The sequence below is a fragment of the Triturus cristatus genome, chromosome 5_2, assembly GCF_964204655.1.
Source record: "Triturus cristatus chromosome 5_2, aTriCri1.1, whole genome shotgun sequence".
In the NCBI taxonomy this organism is placed as follows: Eukaryota; Metazoa; Chordata; class Amphibia; order Caudata; family Salamandridae; genus Triturus; species Triturus cristatus.
The window spans coordinates 889,674,396-889,691,652 of record NC_140588.1 but is presented as its reverse complement, the minus strand read 5'-3'; the positions used below and the strand labels follow the sequence as shown (position 1 = coordinate 889,691,652).

The 17,257-nt window shown below is 44.2% G+C and overlaps 1 protein-coding gene across 3 annotated transcripts in view; it reads left to right on the top strand.

The window, feature by feature from the left end:
* RADX (RPA1 related single stranded DNA binding protein, X-linked) overlaps positions 1-16,136 on the top strand; it is a 529,236-nt gene extending 513,100 nt beyond the window's left edge. For 2 of the 3 annotated variants that reach the window (XM_085608035.1, XM_085608033.1), the window contains exon 14: positions 14,163-14,655. In XM_085608035.1, the coding sequence (XP_085464161.1) occupies positions 14,163-14,305 (143 nt within the window). In that variant the 3' untranslated portion in view covers positions 14,306-14,655. Of the gene's footprint in view, positions 1-14,162; positions 14,656-16,005 lie in introns of those variants that run through there. The other variant, XM_085608034.1, reaches the window with a different exon arrangement.
* Positions 16,137-17,257: the final 1,121 nt, after the last annotated feature.

Sequence of the window (17,257 nt, the reverse complement as noted above, 5' to 3'; positions counted from 1 at the left end):
GTACCACCATGTGCAACTGGAGATACGATGGTGTGCCACCAAGAACCCTGCCAGCAGAGCTGCTTTCAAAACAGCCCTCAGCAACTATCACCGGCACTTCAAAAAAGCCAAGAAAGCAGCCATCACCACACACATCGACTCTGCAGCCCACCACACAAAGCAACTCTTCAAAGTAGTCAATTCTCCCACCCGACAGCCACACAGTACACCATTCACCCCTTCAAAGAACTCTGCAACACCCTCTCAGACTACTTCCACAGCAATCTCGCCAACATCTACAACAATTTGAATCTCCAACCCGCCACCCTCAACCCTGATGACCTCAACCAACTAGCAACACCAGCCAAACCATCACCACCTGGTCACCGCTCACTGTCCTGACCACCTCAACCATTAGGTCTTCCATCCAAGCCCGGGCGCCCACGACCCCTGCCTCCACCACTTCTACAACCTCGCAACGAACCCAATCAGCATGCAACTCACCAGCACCCTCAACACCTCCATCTCCACAGCAACCTTCCCAGACAGATTGAAACACACAGACGTCAGACCCCTCCTAAACAAAGCCTCTGCTGACCCCAACGATCTCTAAAATTAACGTCCGATCTCTCTGCTCCCCTACCCAGCCAAAGTTCTCAAGAAAGCAATCAACCAGTAGCTCACTGAATTCTTGTAACCAAACCACCTAGTGGATGCCTTTCAATCAGGATTCCATACCAACCACAGCACTGAGACCGCACTGATTTCCCCCACAGGCATCAGAACGCTCCTCGACCATGGAGAAACCGTGGCCTTGGTGCTCCTCGACCTCTCCGCAGTGTTTGACACAGTCTCCCACAACACCTTCATCAACAGACTCCACATCATAGGCATACAGCAAGACGTCCTCAAGTGGATTGCTTCCTTCTTTACAGGGTGCACATGCACACAGAGCATTCAACTGCCTCGCTTCACCTCCTTACCCAAAGACATCAACTGTGGTGTACCACAAAGATCATCCCTCAGCCCCACCTTGTTCAACATCTAAATGACCCTCCCTCGTAGAAGTTGTTCGATCTTACGGACTCAACATTATTTCCTACGCAGAATACACTCAACTGATCCTCTCGCTCAGCGAGGACACTTACAACGCCAAAGCCATCTTCTGCAACCATGACTAACGAGGCAAATGGATGAGACAACTGCCTTCAACTCAACTCCAACAAAACTGAATTACTGACCTTCAGGAAGAACAACTCCGCATGGGACCACAGCTGATGGCCTGCAGAACTCGGACTCACACTGACCATGCATTTGACCTCTCCATCATCCTCGACAGCCAACTAACCATGAAATGACAAGTTAAGGCGGTCGCTGCCTCCTGCTTCCACACACTTCACATGCTCCACAGAGTCTTCAGATATATCCTGACAACACCAGAAAGATGGTCACTAAGGCCCTCGTCACCAACTGCCTCGACTACGGAAATGCTTTCCATGCCGTTATCTCCACCCAGCTCCTCAGAAGATTCCAGACCATACAGAACGCTGCAGCCAGACTTATCCTAGACCTCCTTAAACGAACCCACATCACCCCTCCCCCACCTGAGCAAACTCCACTGGCTCCGCGTCCAGAAAAGAGGCTATTTCAAGCTCTTCACGCACACCTACAAAGCCCTCCATGACCTAGAACCTGCCTACCTCAACCATTGACTGAACTTCCACCAACCCTCTAGACACCTGCGCTCCTATTCACTTGCCCTCGCACACACACACACACACCCAATCTGTCATAGCCGCTGTGGTGGCAACTCCTTCTCCTAGATCGCTGCTAATACCTGGAACGACCCTCTTCTCCATCTCCGCACAGCTCCCTTGCCGGCAGACTTCAGAAATAGGCTCGAGACACAGCACCCAGATACCTGTAGGGGTAACAGTTTTGCGCTTTACAAATGCGGTTTATTGAAGGATTGATAACTTAGTGTATCAAATTTGGTAACCATCTCACATGTGATTTACAGGGCTTATAAATGACAGGTTTATCATGAAACTCTCTAATAAATTCGCTATTAATATTATCATAATTATTAATACGTTTACTACCTAATGCACATCATTGTAGGATTTAACCCTGTGCATTACATAATGAGTTCTATGTGGACAGCTATTTGCACATTCCCTTTGGTTCCATTATGTTGGTGAGGGGAATAAACAATCAAAGTGCTAACAGTTTTGAAACAATATTCTGACCATTAGGTTCTTTTTAAATGTTTTTTTTATCTTTGTTGGAGCTATCGGAGACATTCAGGCCATTACTGTCCAGGATCTCATATTACAGCCAACATCCTGATACCGTGCCAAACCAGTGGGGTGAATTTCATTGCTCTCTGATGTCAGAAGGCTCACCAATAACCAGTTTGTGGCTCATTATATTCAATGATAGGCATATAAAATAACTTAGTTTTTGGAAAGCTCCTCTGGATTTCCACTCCTTTTTCAACCTTTTTCTCAAAATCACGACATCCAGTTGAAGAAACTGAAAAACTAGAAGCAATAAAGCTACATAAAATACTTCTCCTAAAGACGAACAAAGGCCTGTACTCCACCTTGACCATATTCTCCCAAACAAGTTCCAAAAGCAGAGAATTAAAGGTTACTCTTACCCAGATCCTCACGTGTCATTCAAGGATTGATCTGGTTGTTTTAATCAATCCACATTCTGATTTTGATAATTGTACTGCTCGATTTTTCCGGTCTTATTGTGTTGAAGGGTGATTTAGGTGACTTCAGTCTCTTTCCATTCAAGTCTAAGGGTTAGAGTAGTGTATAGAGCCTATTTATTAGGCACTTTGACATGATCCTGTGTTCTTCCCCATAGATCAGGGTTTGCATACATATCCTAGGGGATAGATTCGTTAGCATTAGAGGTAATCTGTTCTGTAGTGAGGGTATTTCATGGAGCCGTGCTGAATTCAGGCCTGGTAGGCCTTAAACGGGAGAGACTCCATCTTTCCTCCTGCTCTGGCAGCTTGGGATGTTTCTAGGTCATAGGCAGTGTTTTAGTTAAGAAGTGTTATTCGCTTGGAGAGAACCGGTTCAGGCCGGCCCTTATCGAAGGATTGTATTTTTCTTCATGCCGAAGACACTACATCAGGCCGGCCGGCTGGGAACGTGTCCTTGGCACGGGGAGGTACAAGAATTTGGTGGGCGGCAGGTTACGGGCTGGAATTTTCCAGGAGGAAATGCACATCTATATTAGTGAAAGTTTGAGGCAGATACTGGCACTTGCTTTTAGACCATAGGCGGCACCTGGCCGTTAGCAGTAAAACTACTACGTATTCCAGGGAAGACAGATGACAAACTTGAAGGTGGAGGAAAAACCGAGAAATAGATATTCCAAAGAGAAGGAAGTAGCCGATAAGGAAGAGGTCCCAGTGACTCGGAGAGGGAGACGGGAGTAAACCCGTGATTGTGTGCCTTCCAGGCGAAGCCGAGGCGCAGACGAGAAGGGAACCTAGATGACCATTGAGTGCAGGCTACATACGACCAAGGTGATGTCAACCCCTTACTATTAGAGTATACAACTTAATCTTTCACTTTTCTTTGCAGGTTATGTGATATCTATTATGTTCCGTGAGTGTGCATGTAATAACCGAATAAAGTATTAAAGCAATATGTGCTACGTGTTCTTGTGTAAGAGGGTAGCCTATTCTTCTAGTCAGCTGTGACCTGACATGAACAGATGTTAATCCTGATCAGGTAGGTGGTAACTGAATAAGGGAGAAAGGAGTACCTCGAACTGGGGAGCAAGTTGTGCTCAACTAGCTGTCGGTGTGTGATCTGATATATATATAGTCCTGTGTTATATGTCGTGGTAATTATAGGATGAACTCGTGCTAAGGCTGCCGTCTGGGCAGGAAGTCCTGGGTCCGTTTGGGACCGCGAGGCTGTGGCTGCCGTCTGGGCAGGAAGTCCTGGGTCCGTTTGGGACCGCGAGGCTGTGGCTGCCGTCTGGGCAGGAAGTCCTGGGTCCGTTTGGGACCGCGAGGCTGTGGCTGCCGTCTGGGCAGGAAGTCCTGGGTCCGTTTGGGACCGCGAGGCTGTGGCTGCCGTCTGGGCAGGAAGTCCTGGGTCCGTTTGGGACCGCGAGGCTGTGGCTGCCGTCTGGGCAGGAAGTCCTGGGTCCGTTTGGGACCGCGAGGCTGTGACTCGTAGGTCTTGATATATATATATATATATATATATATATATATATAGTAGGAATTCCCTGTCCTTAGGTGGTACATATATGTGGTTATTTAGGTGTGAATAGGCCCTAGGGAGGGGGTAACGTTCTGGTTTGGGTTAGAGAGGCTCTGTTGAGCAGGTTCTATCTGATCCGAAAACCCAAGCAGAACAATAATTCAGAAGATTATTCTGCTTTGCCGTAAAGTTGCATAGAGGGTTGCATTTAGGTTCTAGCTCAGGTAACAGCCCAGGAAAGGTTCAGTTCTACTTGTACAACTCTATTAAAGACCAGCCTGTTTGGTTAATAAAGAACAACACAGAAAATCACCTACTTGGAAATATATATTCCTTACTATACCTGAAGTTTAAAAAATATTTTTGATGCAGTTTTTCCAAGTCAAGTTCACGAAACTGCCACTACATGGCACAAACAATTTGTCTTCCCTCTGGAAAAGTATCGAGCAACAGAAACTCTTAAGTTTCTGATATCAAGCCTCTTTTTAGCTTTATTTTTATTTGAGTTGTACATAGCGCTAGCTAGACCCGGAGGTATCGGAGCTCTTTACATAAGGAAACAACGTGTTACAAGTTACAAAAATAATCACAATAATTGCAGAAAGGTTACAAATTCAATACAGGAGTTATTAGCGACCACGAATAACAAGATCCACAGAAAAGAAAAAAAGAAAAAGGCCAGGAAGAGCAGGGAATCCACGGGAGGGAGTCGGCAGCGGAGAAAGAGACGAGACATAAGTCCGAGGTCCGGCTGGGTAGGTGACGGCCATAGCGGTGTGCCAGAGCCTGTCTCCCCTATAGCTGTCGGAGCAGCTCCACCGGGAATTGGTCATACATTTCGGACTCCGCCGGATAGAAATGAGGATCAGGAAGGGGCCAGAAGTCTAAAGTCCAGAGACGCGCTGGTGGAGCTGGCAAGGGTGGCAAGTTAGGAAGGGGAGTGTAGCTTGGCATCCATCTTAGGCAAATCGAGCCTGTTGATCTCCAAGACTCTGGAGGTGGTATTGTCTCTAGATCTTAGGATTCTTTCCTCAGCTAAGCCCAATTGTCCTAGTGGAACATCGGGGCCCCTTGTCAGATGAGACATCTTCCCAAATCGGTAAAAATACATTGGTGGGCACCATTTTAGAGTCTGGCTCCGTGGGTTCCGGGAAAGTAAGTGTCGAGTTTAATGGGGGTTAAATTAGGCACCAGCAGGATCTCAAGACCCGAGTTCAGGTCGTGAAAGGCTGTTTTACGTGCCCCCACTTACCGCCTCAGGAGAACGTCCGCTGAGAATCTCGGTAGAGTTTAAGTTCACCTCCTTCTCCAACTGCAGTCGTGCGATATTGGCACAGCGGGAACACGAGATGGGTCGAAGCGGCGGATTTTACCCCTGTGGAATGCAGAGCTCCTCCTTTCTTATGTAGTCAAATTATTATTTTCTTGTTTGTTTATGAATTCAAACCCCTCATGGCCTTCTGAGGCGAGTTTTCCCTGCATTAATGGAATATGCAAATATGTTTGTGATTCCCTGTGCTATGGGAGATACTGGCTCAGTAGTCTTTCTGGTATATGCCACGTTCACTCCTCAGACTAGTAGATGCATTGCTGGAAATATGGACACCCACCCAGCGTGATCCTTCAGTGCGGACCTTTCTCTATTAAAGGCGCTGCTTCTACATAACCGGGAAATAAACGCGGTTCACCCGACTCATAATAAGCTACTCCCACAGATAGAGAAAAAAGTACTTTTATACTCCAAACCACAATCATATGGTGCAGTATCTCATCGCGAAGGACGGATCTGCACATTCTGTCTGTGGAAAAGTTGTGGCCCTTTGATGTAGAGATTCTTATAAAGTTTGCCTCACTGGCAGGGGAGTGAAACTGCAGAACAGCTGTGCAGCACCACTTAGACTAGGTCTAACATGATTGGGAGCTTCATCAAGTGCTACTGAAGCAGACGTTTCCTCTGTTGGGAAGAGAGAGAAGTAGACGGTATAAGCTTTACTATTCTGGAAATTCTCTGGAAGAAAGCTGTAGGTGATCCTGTGGTGACTGTATTTAGATCTCCTCTAGCGCATGCTTATCCTAAGTGCCTTTCAATACAGGCCATTAGCTCAAACAGAAGTAAGTTTGTCCTAGGATATGATAGAAAATCTAGCACTGGAAGATATTGTTCACTCCGCAGGAGCCCTATCCTCCTTGAATAGTATCCTATGACTTTGCTATTGGGGAGCTGCAAAAATATAATTGCAGGACAGCCATCTGGCTTTGGAAAACATTATGATTGGATGCCCAGGCATAGACCCTCTGATCTGATAAACAGGCTGCTGTTTTGTAATAGCTTGAGGTAGATTCACAATTATTTTTGGTATTCCTGTTGGAATCTTGTAAAGAGATGAGAAAAATCTGAAGAGGGAAAGCATTTCTTTGATGATTAACAACAGATCTATGGGAACAATGGTTCTTGTAAATGCAGATCCGTCATTTCTACAAGCGTCCCCTATATTTCCTTTTGAGAGTTGTTTATCCTCTAGTTGGCAGGAAATATTTCAGAAAATATATGCCTGCTCCAGATATGCTCTGCTATTTAGTTACATCCCGACAATGTCTATCTGGTTGCCGTACACATGTTACTAATTCTCTATGACGAGCTTAAGGGCACACATCAAGTGTGCAGTAGTAGAATGTGAGTGGTTGCACAACTACAGTATGTTCTGGTGAGTGGAAAACATGACTACAATGATTATCCTGATGAGGTGGTTGTGAAGCTTGGGAGATGCAGCTTCCATCTTAAATGAATAATAGAAGCAGATGAAGAAAATTGCATAATATTCCCGTTTGGTTCATTGTTGAGAAAGTAGTTGGCCATTTAGTGACATCATTTTGAACATAGAATGAACAACGAGGAGAGTGTTTACCGTTTGATTTTGAGGAAGTTACATTGGCTACTTCATTCCCAATAATACATGGCATTAACATTACGTTTTCTCTATGCTTTCTGATGAATTCTCTTTTTTGTGAGTATGACCGTGTATGTGTTCATTTTTAAAAAATATATTTAATTGTTTTTCTTTTTAAATTTTGTTTTTTTTTGATGGCAACAGTGACAAGTAGCATTACACGTGTTGCATATGGTGTCATTAGACTTCTTTACAACAGTCTGTTTTGACGATAATTACATTGCAAGAATTTAATTAATGGACATGTAGGCATGACAGTTCCAATTAAATTGAACCATGTCAATATCACCATTCTGAGTCCAATCTCTGTAGGATGTCTACAATCATTGCCTGTAGAAAGTAGCATTGAGAGTCCAGAACTGTGTGGATGACCATGCTAAACAGTGCATACAACAGCAAAGGGGAAGGGCATAGAACTTGGAGCGTCCCCACCTGTCTGTGTGCATGCGTGGGTATGTTGCCTGCTGCGCCTGTGCCGATTGCTTTAACCATGGACCCTATATATATATTTATGTATGTATCGGGGCATCAGTATATCAATGTCCGCTTCGCAGTTAGTGTCTTTGAGTGTCTCAGGGATTCGCCTCACGTGCGCAATATTACCCATCTGGGACAGGTGTCGGTGTGAGCTGCGTTGGCGGGCCTGTGTGTTGTTGTAGTGTTATGAAGATTGCTTCCCATTGTGTAGCTATTGGTATTTTCCAAAGGCCTATGGTTTCTTCACTGTGAATTGCAATGCCTTCCGCTCTAGCCCATGCAAGTGTGGAATGCCTCCAAGCCTGAAAGTGTGGGAGGGTCAGGCGCCTTACATCTCTTCGTAATTAGCCTTTTGGAAGCGATTATGCCCAGATCCAAGAATCTGGATGTGACCTTCGTGGTACCCATCCTGCGGAATCCGTGCAGAAAGTACACCGGCCAGTCAAAGGGTATCTCTCTCTCGGTGCAGTTATGCAGCGCTTCCGCTACTTCTCTCCAGTATGTACTAAGGCTGGCGCAACTCCATAACATATGTATCAAGTCTGCATCTAGGGCGGAACATCTCGGACAGGCAGAATCGGTATGGTGAAAATATCTGCTGATTTTAGTTGGTGTGTAATACGCCCTGTGTGCAATGTAGAATTGGATTTGTCTGAATCTCATGTTCATGGGGATCTGAATCGGTCTGGCCAGCTCTTGTCCCTATTCTTTGTCTGAGAATTGCCTGCCTAAGTCTTGCTCACATTTTTGTCTGAGGGGTGTCTAAATTGATTGCAGCGTGTTGGGGCAGCGAGGCTGTGAACCACCGCATCAGATGTCTGCCTTGTCCCATTACGTGCAAATATTGTATAGTAAGATGTGTGGGCGGCTCAGTGGTTAGGTCTCCCCATAGCACCGTGAGTTGTGGCTAACAAAGAGTAGGAGAAATTGTCCCGCAGGGAGCCCGTCCTCCTCTGTCAGTGTTGCATAGGGAAGTAGGAAGCAGTCCCGGTAGAGGTCTCCCAGGGTCTGTGCCCCGGCCGCGTGCCATTGTTGTAATTCTGTAGCGGTAAGTGTTCCCTGCCCTTTAGGAGCGCCCTCTAGAGGGAGACCAGGGGCATATGATGTTGTGTTTCGAGTTATGTAGAAGCTCCTTTTATAGCATCTATATGCTATATTCAGCTACAGAGGTTCCGGAGGTCGGGCTCGTGTGCTAGGGTGAAAGAGCTGGAGGGTCTGGCACAGTGTAAGCGGTGGGAGCATGATCCCGGTATCTTCCCACTGGCGACCTACTATCCATCTGGCCACCCACTGGAGTTCGCCACTAGAAAGTAGTGCCGAGACATAGTGCAGCCAGGCCACCCTGGTCAGTGGACAGATGCAAAAATGTAATCGCCACTCTGTGTCGACTGGGGCCCCATATGAAATCCCTGATCATCTTTTCTAGTGTAGCAAAGAAGGAGGCCGGTATGTGAACGGGTAGGTTAGTAAAATAGTACAAGAGTCTTGGTAGGGCCCCCATTTTCACCAATGCCGCTGTGCCCGTCACTGCAAGGGGAAGCATGCTCCATAATTGCATCTGGGATTTGATGGCCGTTAGCGTCCTACCTAGGTTACCATCAAAGAGATCTGTAGGCTGGCGATATATCCGGATTCCAAGGTAGAGGAATGTGTCTGGAATCCATGTTACGCTCACACTATTGAGTACGAGGCCTGGGTCAGGGACCCCTGCACCGTATTTGGGTTCTTAATAATAAATTAAAAATTCATCCACCTGTGCTGTCCCATCTGTGTGTTTGTGGTCTAGTTTGATGTTGAAATCCCCACGGATCGGAGTGTTTTCAGCATGTGCTTGGCATTGCAGTTGTGCTCCATTGTAGACAAGGAGTTAGTCCCTTAAAATTTTGAGATGATTAACTGATCATGGTGTTTTGCTGGGCTTCGAAGATAATGATGCCTCTTCCAAATATATTTAGTTTCATAGGTGAATTAGCATAATGCCTATTAAAAAGGTAACACTGAGGTTAAGTCTTGTTCAGGTGGATTTAAATGTTTGGTAGTGATTTCCGTATGGATGCCTTTATTTTCTTAGTGATGCATTCTGCGTTGTTCACATGTCTGTTTCATGATTGTTTTGTGATTCAATGGCAAAAATCCAGGCCCAATGGTTTAACAGTAACTGTAGGGCGGCTAAACGTGCTCTGGTTAGGGAGGTTAAAACAGGTTCTCTGTCGAGTATTAGAGGGGCTAGACACACCTATAAATGTATAATCTTGGAGTCCAAGTCGGAATGGGAGGCCTTGAGATGGGATAGCATAAAAGAAACCCTGGAAGGACGCGATTATAGGGCCTTCTGGAACCTAGTTAGATCAGGCTCGGTAGAGGGGTCGTCCGCTATAATACCTAACCTGAGTGAGGAGGTTTGGATTGCCCACTTTAAGCCTCTCTTCACCCACATGGACACCGCATCTCTAGCAAACGTGGCTTCACCAATGAAGGATACATCTGCTTTAGCGCTATCGGATGTAAAGGATTCTGATTATCAACCTTGCACAATCCTCGAAATCCAGGCGGCCCTTAGAAGTCTCTCTTCCGGGAAGGCTCGCGGTTTGGACAGGATACCTGGAGATCTATTTTTGAGTGAACAGAAGGTTTGGGTTCGCTATATTCTGCTTTACTTTAATGCCATTTTACATGGCATGGAGATCCCCCCCCCCAACCTGGCGGGGTGCAGAAATCATTCCTATCCATAAGAAGGCTTCCCCACTCGACCCGGCTAATTACCGCCCTATTAGTCTCATCTACACCTTGCAGAAACTGTTTGCCTGCCTTTTATTATCAAGGTTGCAGTGCTGGATAGACTAACATCACATCTTAACCTCCCTTCAAGCGGGCTTTCGTGCCAAGGTTTCCACAATCAATCAATTGTTCAGACTCCAGCTGGTCTACTGGAAGACGGTGACCATGGGGGCTGGTAGTCTTTACTTGATCTTTGTGGATCTTCGATCTGCATTTGACTTGGTACAGAGGGATAAGCTCTGGGCGTTACTGTTAGAGATGAGTGCTCCGGTATATCTGTGCCATTTGTTCAAACGTCTGCACCAAGACACTTTTGCAAGGGTGAGGTATGGGAGGAACAGGGAGCTTTCGGCTCCCTTTGCGGTGGAAAGGGGTGTGAGGCAGGGGTGCGTGCTGGCCCCTACGCTCTTTTCCTTGTTCCTTAACGGTTTGATTGAACATCTAATGGGAGCAAGGGATCTAGATTCTCCTAGTTTAGCAGCCCGCAAGATACCAGCCCTGATGTACGCTGATACCCTTTTGTTATCAATATCCCTTATGGGTATTCAGCGAACACTGAAGGCGTTTTGCTCCTTTTGTAGATCGAGAAATCTGGAGATTAATCTCTCCAAAACCAAATACATGGTTTTTAATGCAAAATCATCTAATTGCCCCCACCTCCATTTGGAGGGTTCCGTATTGGAAAGAGTCTCCACTTACGACTACTTAGGGGTAACACTCAACGACAAGATGGAATGGGGGTCGCACATGGCTAAGGCAAATATGAAGCTTGCTCAATCGTCTGGCGGTATACTAAAGGTTTATAATGAGTGTTCATTTAAATCCTTGGGTCCGCCAGTGGAAATATATAAAGCACAGGCGAGAGGTGGGGCGCTCTATGGAGTAGAGCTATGGGGCCATGTCAGCGCCACCTCCATGTCTACTACTGAGAATAGTTTCATCAAGCACCTATTGAGACTTCCCCAGAGCACACCCCTGATCCCTTTACGGTTAGATCTAGGTTTGGCCCCCATACAGGAGATCACCTCAAATCGCCCTTTGCTGTACTGGAGGTGACTCTGGTCTACCCCAGAGCTTCTGAGTTTTAGGGAGGACCTAAGGGATTTTTTGACCATAAGGGGTATGGGAAAAATCCCCTGGCTAAAACACGTTAAGCAGCTCTGTTATGCATTGGGTAGGGGAGACATGTGGCTTTTCCCCGAGGAAACTTGTGCCCTGACCACCAAGAGGTCGTTGGTCACCGCACTCAAGCAATATCGAATGGTTCTTATAACATCAAATCCATTTTTGGGTAGGTTGACCAATAGCTTTCTGGAGGTCAAGGAAAACTATTTATTTGAGAAACTCCTGGACGATATCCAGCCCTTACTGGCAAAGAAGTTATATGTCCAATTTAGACATGGAATACTTCCAGTGCGGGCTGTGACAAACAAGTGGTCTAATGTTCCCTATGTACCGAGCTCTTGTCCTGGGTGTGAAAGTGGAGAGGAGACGGATCAGCACGTTCTGCTCTTCTGCCCTAAGGCCAGAGCTAAATGGATCGTCCCACTATGTAAGACTAGGGGTCTCGGGGATTATAGGGAGGTATTTCGAATTTTAAAATATGATACTACCCCCTTGATTGTGTTTGCTACCTCCAGATACCTCTTCTCTATGTGGTGCGCAAGAGGCGTCAAAATTTAAAAAAGTTAAATTGTCCGAATTGAGCCACTGTTATTATTGTAATTAAGAAGGTACCCTTAACATTATCCAGCGCTGGGACTAACCTATTTTTCTATTTTAATAGCTATAGGATTTTATTACGTTTTTAATATTCTATTTTAAGCCATTTTAGGAGTAATGTCTGTATTTTGAGCGTCCAGCATTGTTGTATAATGTTATGTTCGTATTTCAATTATTGTATATATGTGCTTTTATGGTTTTCAGCCGATATTCAAGCTTTTGATTGACTGACTGTAATTCAATGAGTTGGCCTAGATTGGCGGGGGGGGGCAGGGGGAGGGGGGGAGTGTTACAACTTGATTGGTTAGGTGCAGGTTCTTACCAGACCATCATTTTCAATTTTGAGACAAATACATACGTAATATTCAATTGTGAATCCTAAATAGTTCAGTGCTTCACCTTTTGACAGTAAAGTACTTATGTGAGATAGAAAGGGAGTCATTAGTTACGCTCGTTTCTTGGCAGAGGCTTGGCTTTATCTTGAGTAATGAATGCATGGACTCAGGTTTTGAAAGGAAGGAGTTGGTTGTTAGACGGATTAATAGTGTATTCCCACTAATTACAGCAGTCTGTAAATGCCTTTGACATCTTAAATCCTATTATCAGTTATATTTTGTTTTTTCCGGTCTTAAAAGCATCCAGTATTTTCCTAATGAAAGCAGCGTGAGCTTCTAGAATTAGAATATGGGAAGGAAGTTTGAGAGCACATTCCGGCTTGGTGGGTTGGGAGTAATATTGAGGTAAATTACAATTTTTACATTTGGAATGGGGAGGGGGGTGGGGGTTCTTTGGGGTTCCACAGTTCAACTGGAGGGGGTGCAAGAGTGTTAGTGTTGAGTTGGATTGGCCAAGTGGTGGATGTGGGTGTGGTGGGGGTGAATGAATGGTGAAAGAGCCAAGATTGCCGTACTGCAGTGGTTTAAAGCAGGAAGGGAGGAGCTCATTGCACATCTAGGAAAAGGGTCATTTATAAGGTTGAAGCTATTATGACTGTGTTGGAGGGGGGTGAATGTTCAGACCCGAGGTTTGTCGTGAGATTCTGGTGCGCAGTGTATGCCAGCTCCACTATTAAGAAAGCTGTGTAAGAAGAAAGCCCACACATACATAGTCTTGCTTGGAATGCAGAGGACTTGGCCTACATTTGTTATTTCTCATGCCTGATTATGGCCTGTCGGTGCTCGGCTCCAGAGGAGAAGAACCATGGGCAATGTGTACAATTCGTCCTGACTTGGGGTAGTTTCATCATGGAGCTGTGCTCCTCTGCTGATAATCCAGCGGTTGGGTGCTGATGCAGCCCTGAACCGTAATCCTAGTCGCAGCACTGCACTGCTTCAGTTTCTCTTAGCCAGAGGAGGGAGACGTGCATTCTGGTTTTTAGGGGTGGGCGGAATTTGCGTAATCGCGTTACGCAAATCTCCGCGAAACGGTAAAAAATCTCCGCGAACACGCCGAATTTCCGCGAACACGCGGAATTGCTTGTTCGCGATGCTATTTTCCTGTTCGCAATCGCTGTTTGCGTGCTCGGGGAGAAATATCTCGCGAACACGCATTTTGAGAACGCGAACAAGCAAAAATTTCGCGAAGTCGCGGAAAGCAGCATTTTGGGCAATTTCGCGTTCTCCGCAGAACGCGAAATTACCCAAATTGCGCAAATTCCGCGAACGGAACGGAATTTACCGCCCAGGCCTACTGGTTTTAGCGAGGACTCGCTGTGAGTAAGATTTGCCAGGCCTTCTGAGAAAAGGTCATGAAAATTCACATTCGATTTAGGTTCAGTTCACAAGATGTGCTTTATTTTACCATATTTTGCTATGACTAGAACAGTCATAATATATTCATATTTGAACACACTGAAACGTTTTTAGATAAATTGTTACAATGGTGTCTGTCAGGCTGCTCGTGCCTGGGTGACAAATGTTAGAGTAAAAGTTATCAAAGTAAATGAGTATGAATGGGTAGACAGAAATGCATAATTGGTTATATATATTTTTTTAATCCAATTCAATTTCACTTGCAGGTAAAAATCTGAAATCGATCCATGACCTCAACAGATTACATCTCATCTTTATACTGGACATCTGTCACTTGGGTGGAGATCATGTGGAAGTCTGCCTGAACAGAATGTATAACCCTGCCGAGGAAACTAATGTGGAAAAATAATAGTGTAGAGTTTTATTTTATTTGTTGGTGTTATTTTTTTTAAACACGAAAGGTCAATTTTTGTATGTGTATTTTCTTATATAAATTATGTATTAATGTTTTCATTTGTTTACACGCTAGTGGGTGAATATATGTATCAGTTTTTAATTTAATGTTAACGCTCAGTTACAAAACCTCATCTGTCGCTTTACCTCAGCCCAAACTCGTAATGTGCATTGTAATGGACCAATGAATTATCTTTCTTGCCAGAACCATTGAATTCCTTTTAGTTGAATTAATGAATTTTCAAAAATAAGGTGAAACACGCTGATAATTACGGCATATGTCAATAAAGTATATTTTTACTGACATTCATAATTTCCTTTTGATATAAACAAGTATGTATATTTAGTGAATTTTACATGATAAACTGTATTACATACATACACATATCCAGCAAATAACCTTTGTAGAGCACAAAGAATGGCACGCGCACTCCAGGATCAGTGATGATATTTAATCCCTTGGCAGCAAACTCAATGCGTTTCTGGAAAAACGGTTTCGTTGGTCATGAGTGCACCTCGCAAATGAAAGCGGACTGATAAACAAAACAAAGTATCATAAACATAGGTGTAGGAATGTGAATGTTACAAATTCACATCAGCGCCATCTTATAGTAGCCTGAAATTCCTTCTGCACAATGGAGAACACCCCTGTACTTTGAATACAAATTGTTTACTAGCCAGTGTTCAATACTTTTGTGACTAAACCACATTACAAATTCATAAAGGATTAATAATAGTGTTCTGATAAAATAACAGCGTTTGACATAAAGAAATTCACATGTTGGAGAAAAGAATAAAAGCAATCCATTGATATTTAAAAGTACATACATATTCGCCACTTGAAAAAGTATATATATTAAATATATGCATTGATACTGCTGCGATATATCTAGCCCACGTGGGCCGTCATTACTGCAAATACAAATACACTCATGAGGGGGGCGGAATGTGACCGAGTGGTGCTCAAGCCCAGCTGCTCGTACGCACGTGCAATGATGTCAGAGCGCCGTCTGCCACCCTTTATACTTGGTTTTAATAACTCTTTTGCTGGGGATGATTGACTATTGCTTTATAGGATGGGTAAGTGTCTTTATGGCTACCAGTCATTTGTGACTGAGGGATTAACTCACAAATGTGCCCGCACCCCCACAAATGTGCAGCACGACTGTCATTGGAAGCTCATTAACCACTTGGGTGGCAGACAGCACTCTGACACATCATTGCACATAGGTATTGGTGGAGCAGGTAAAACGAAATTTTGTATACCTTCTCTATTTTGCATTAAAACACTAATTACATAATCATTTTAATTATTAACCTGTACTAATTGTTTGCAGTGGTATTGCTAATCAACCTTGCACCTTAATAAACACGAATTACACGCGGGACTAAGTTGCAAATTGCATGGCTAATAATTTTAATAAATAACTGTGGTACGCAAATTAACTATAGAATGTGTTAAAATAGAGAATTGCATGATTTACATTGCTTTTGTGATGGTTTGTGCTCCTGGTATAGCGGAATGGTGAGTATTATTGCTTTAAATATTGCTATAAGCTAGGAAAATACTAATATATTGGGATTAGTGTGGGTTTAAACAGTAGAATCTTCATTCCCGTATATTAATTATTTTTTTTAATGTTTGTTTTGCTTAAGTCGGCATTCGGGCCTACTAGGCCGCAGTATTCAAATTGGAGTTCGTAAGTGGCCACCATCACTTGAGCGCGATGTCTACTGCACAGACCCAGATGGCTCTGAAGATCTCCAGGCGGTCTCCGAAGCAGGCACTGTGTTCCTTGTCAAGGATAGGAACGTGGAGGATTGCCAGAATTCGGCTAGTGTGAATGACAGAAAATACAATAAGGGACCTGTATCCAGAGGTCTACATGTTGATACTTCGGAACTTGTCGCATGAGAACTGTACAAACTAAAAGATTACATATTCGATTCCCTGAGAACCAAGAAAACCTGGGAACCGCGTCCAATATTTCAATTTTAGGAGCTTAGCCAATCAGGACATTTTGATTTTAGAAAATGTTGCAGGTTATCCTAGAATATTCTATAAAAGGGGATCTTAGAAGAGGGTGTAGTGTGTAAGCGAGTGCATTCCAGAAGTGCGTTCCGAATTTCCGTTGGTGACTGCTGATGAGGAGAATCGATTTGCTTGTGCGATTGCCTGGTCCTTTGATACCTTTGGAACTGTGTCGTGCCGAGCGAAATAACTTTTCCCGGACTTATTTGGGTCTTAGCCTGCAATTAATTGGACGATTTTACCAGAAGGGATTTGATTTATGCAGGGCTGACAGATTTCGGGAAATGGTCACCGGTATCTGAATTTAGGTAAATATAATTATGTAATTTTGTGACAAATTATTCATTGGACTCTGATTTGATTAAATGCTGGTCATGCCAACAAAAGAGAACTAATTAGATAAACTAAACATTTATTAACAAACTAGGAGTCCGTGATTCCTTAATAAGTATTGATTAATTGAAAAATTCCAAACTTTAAATGTGTTTTAGCTGGTTCTAAAATCACAATCAACCAGTCCAACTAATTGGTCCATTGACCAAGTGGTGGAGTGCCTTGATGTTAAAGTTAGGATTCTATAGGTGCAGATGTGAATAATGTACACCATGTATATAATATAAAGAATTTTCTTCCTATAGGTAATAAGGTACCCCCCACCATGTCCAGCGCTTCTTTCCTCCTGTGTGCAGACTCGAGTGAGACGTGTGAGTGTTGGTGTTATGGGCCCCACCAATAAATGCGTGCTTGAATGAGTAAGTGTGATGACGGGTCTGTGATGCAGGGAGGATATGTAAATTTGCCCTTTTCCGCTGGAGTAGTTTTCGAGTAGCAGATTGATGGTTTTATTGTATTGGTTTGGTGATTATTGATGATTTT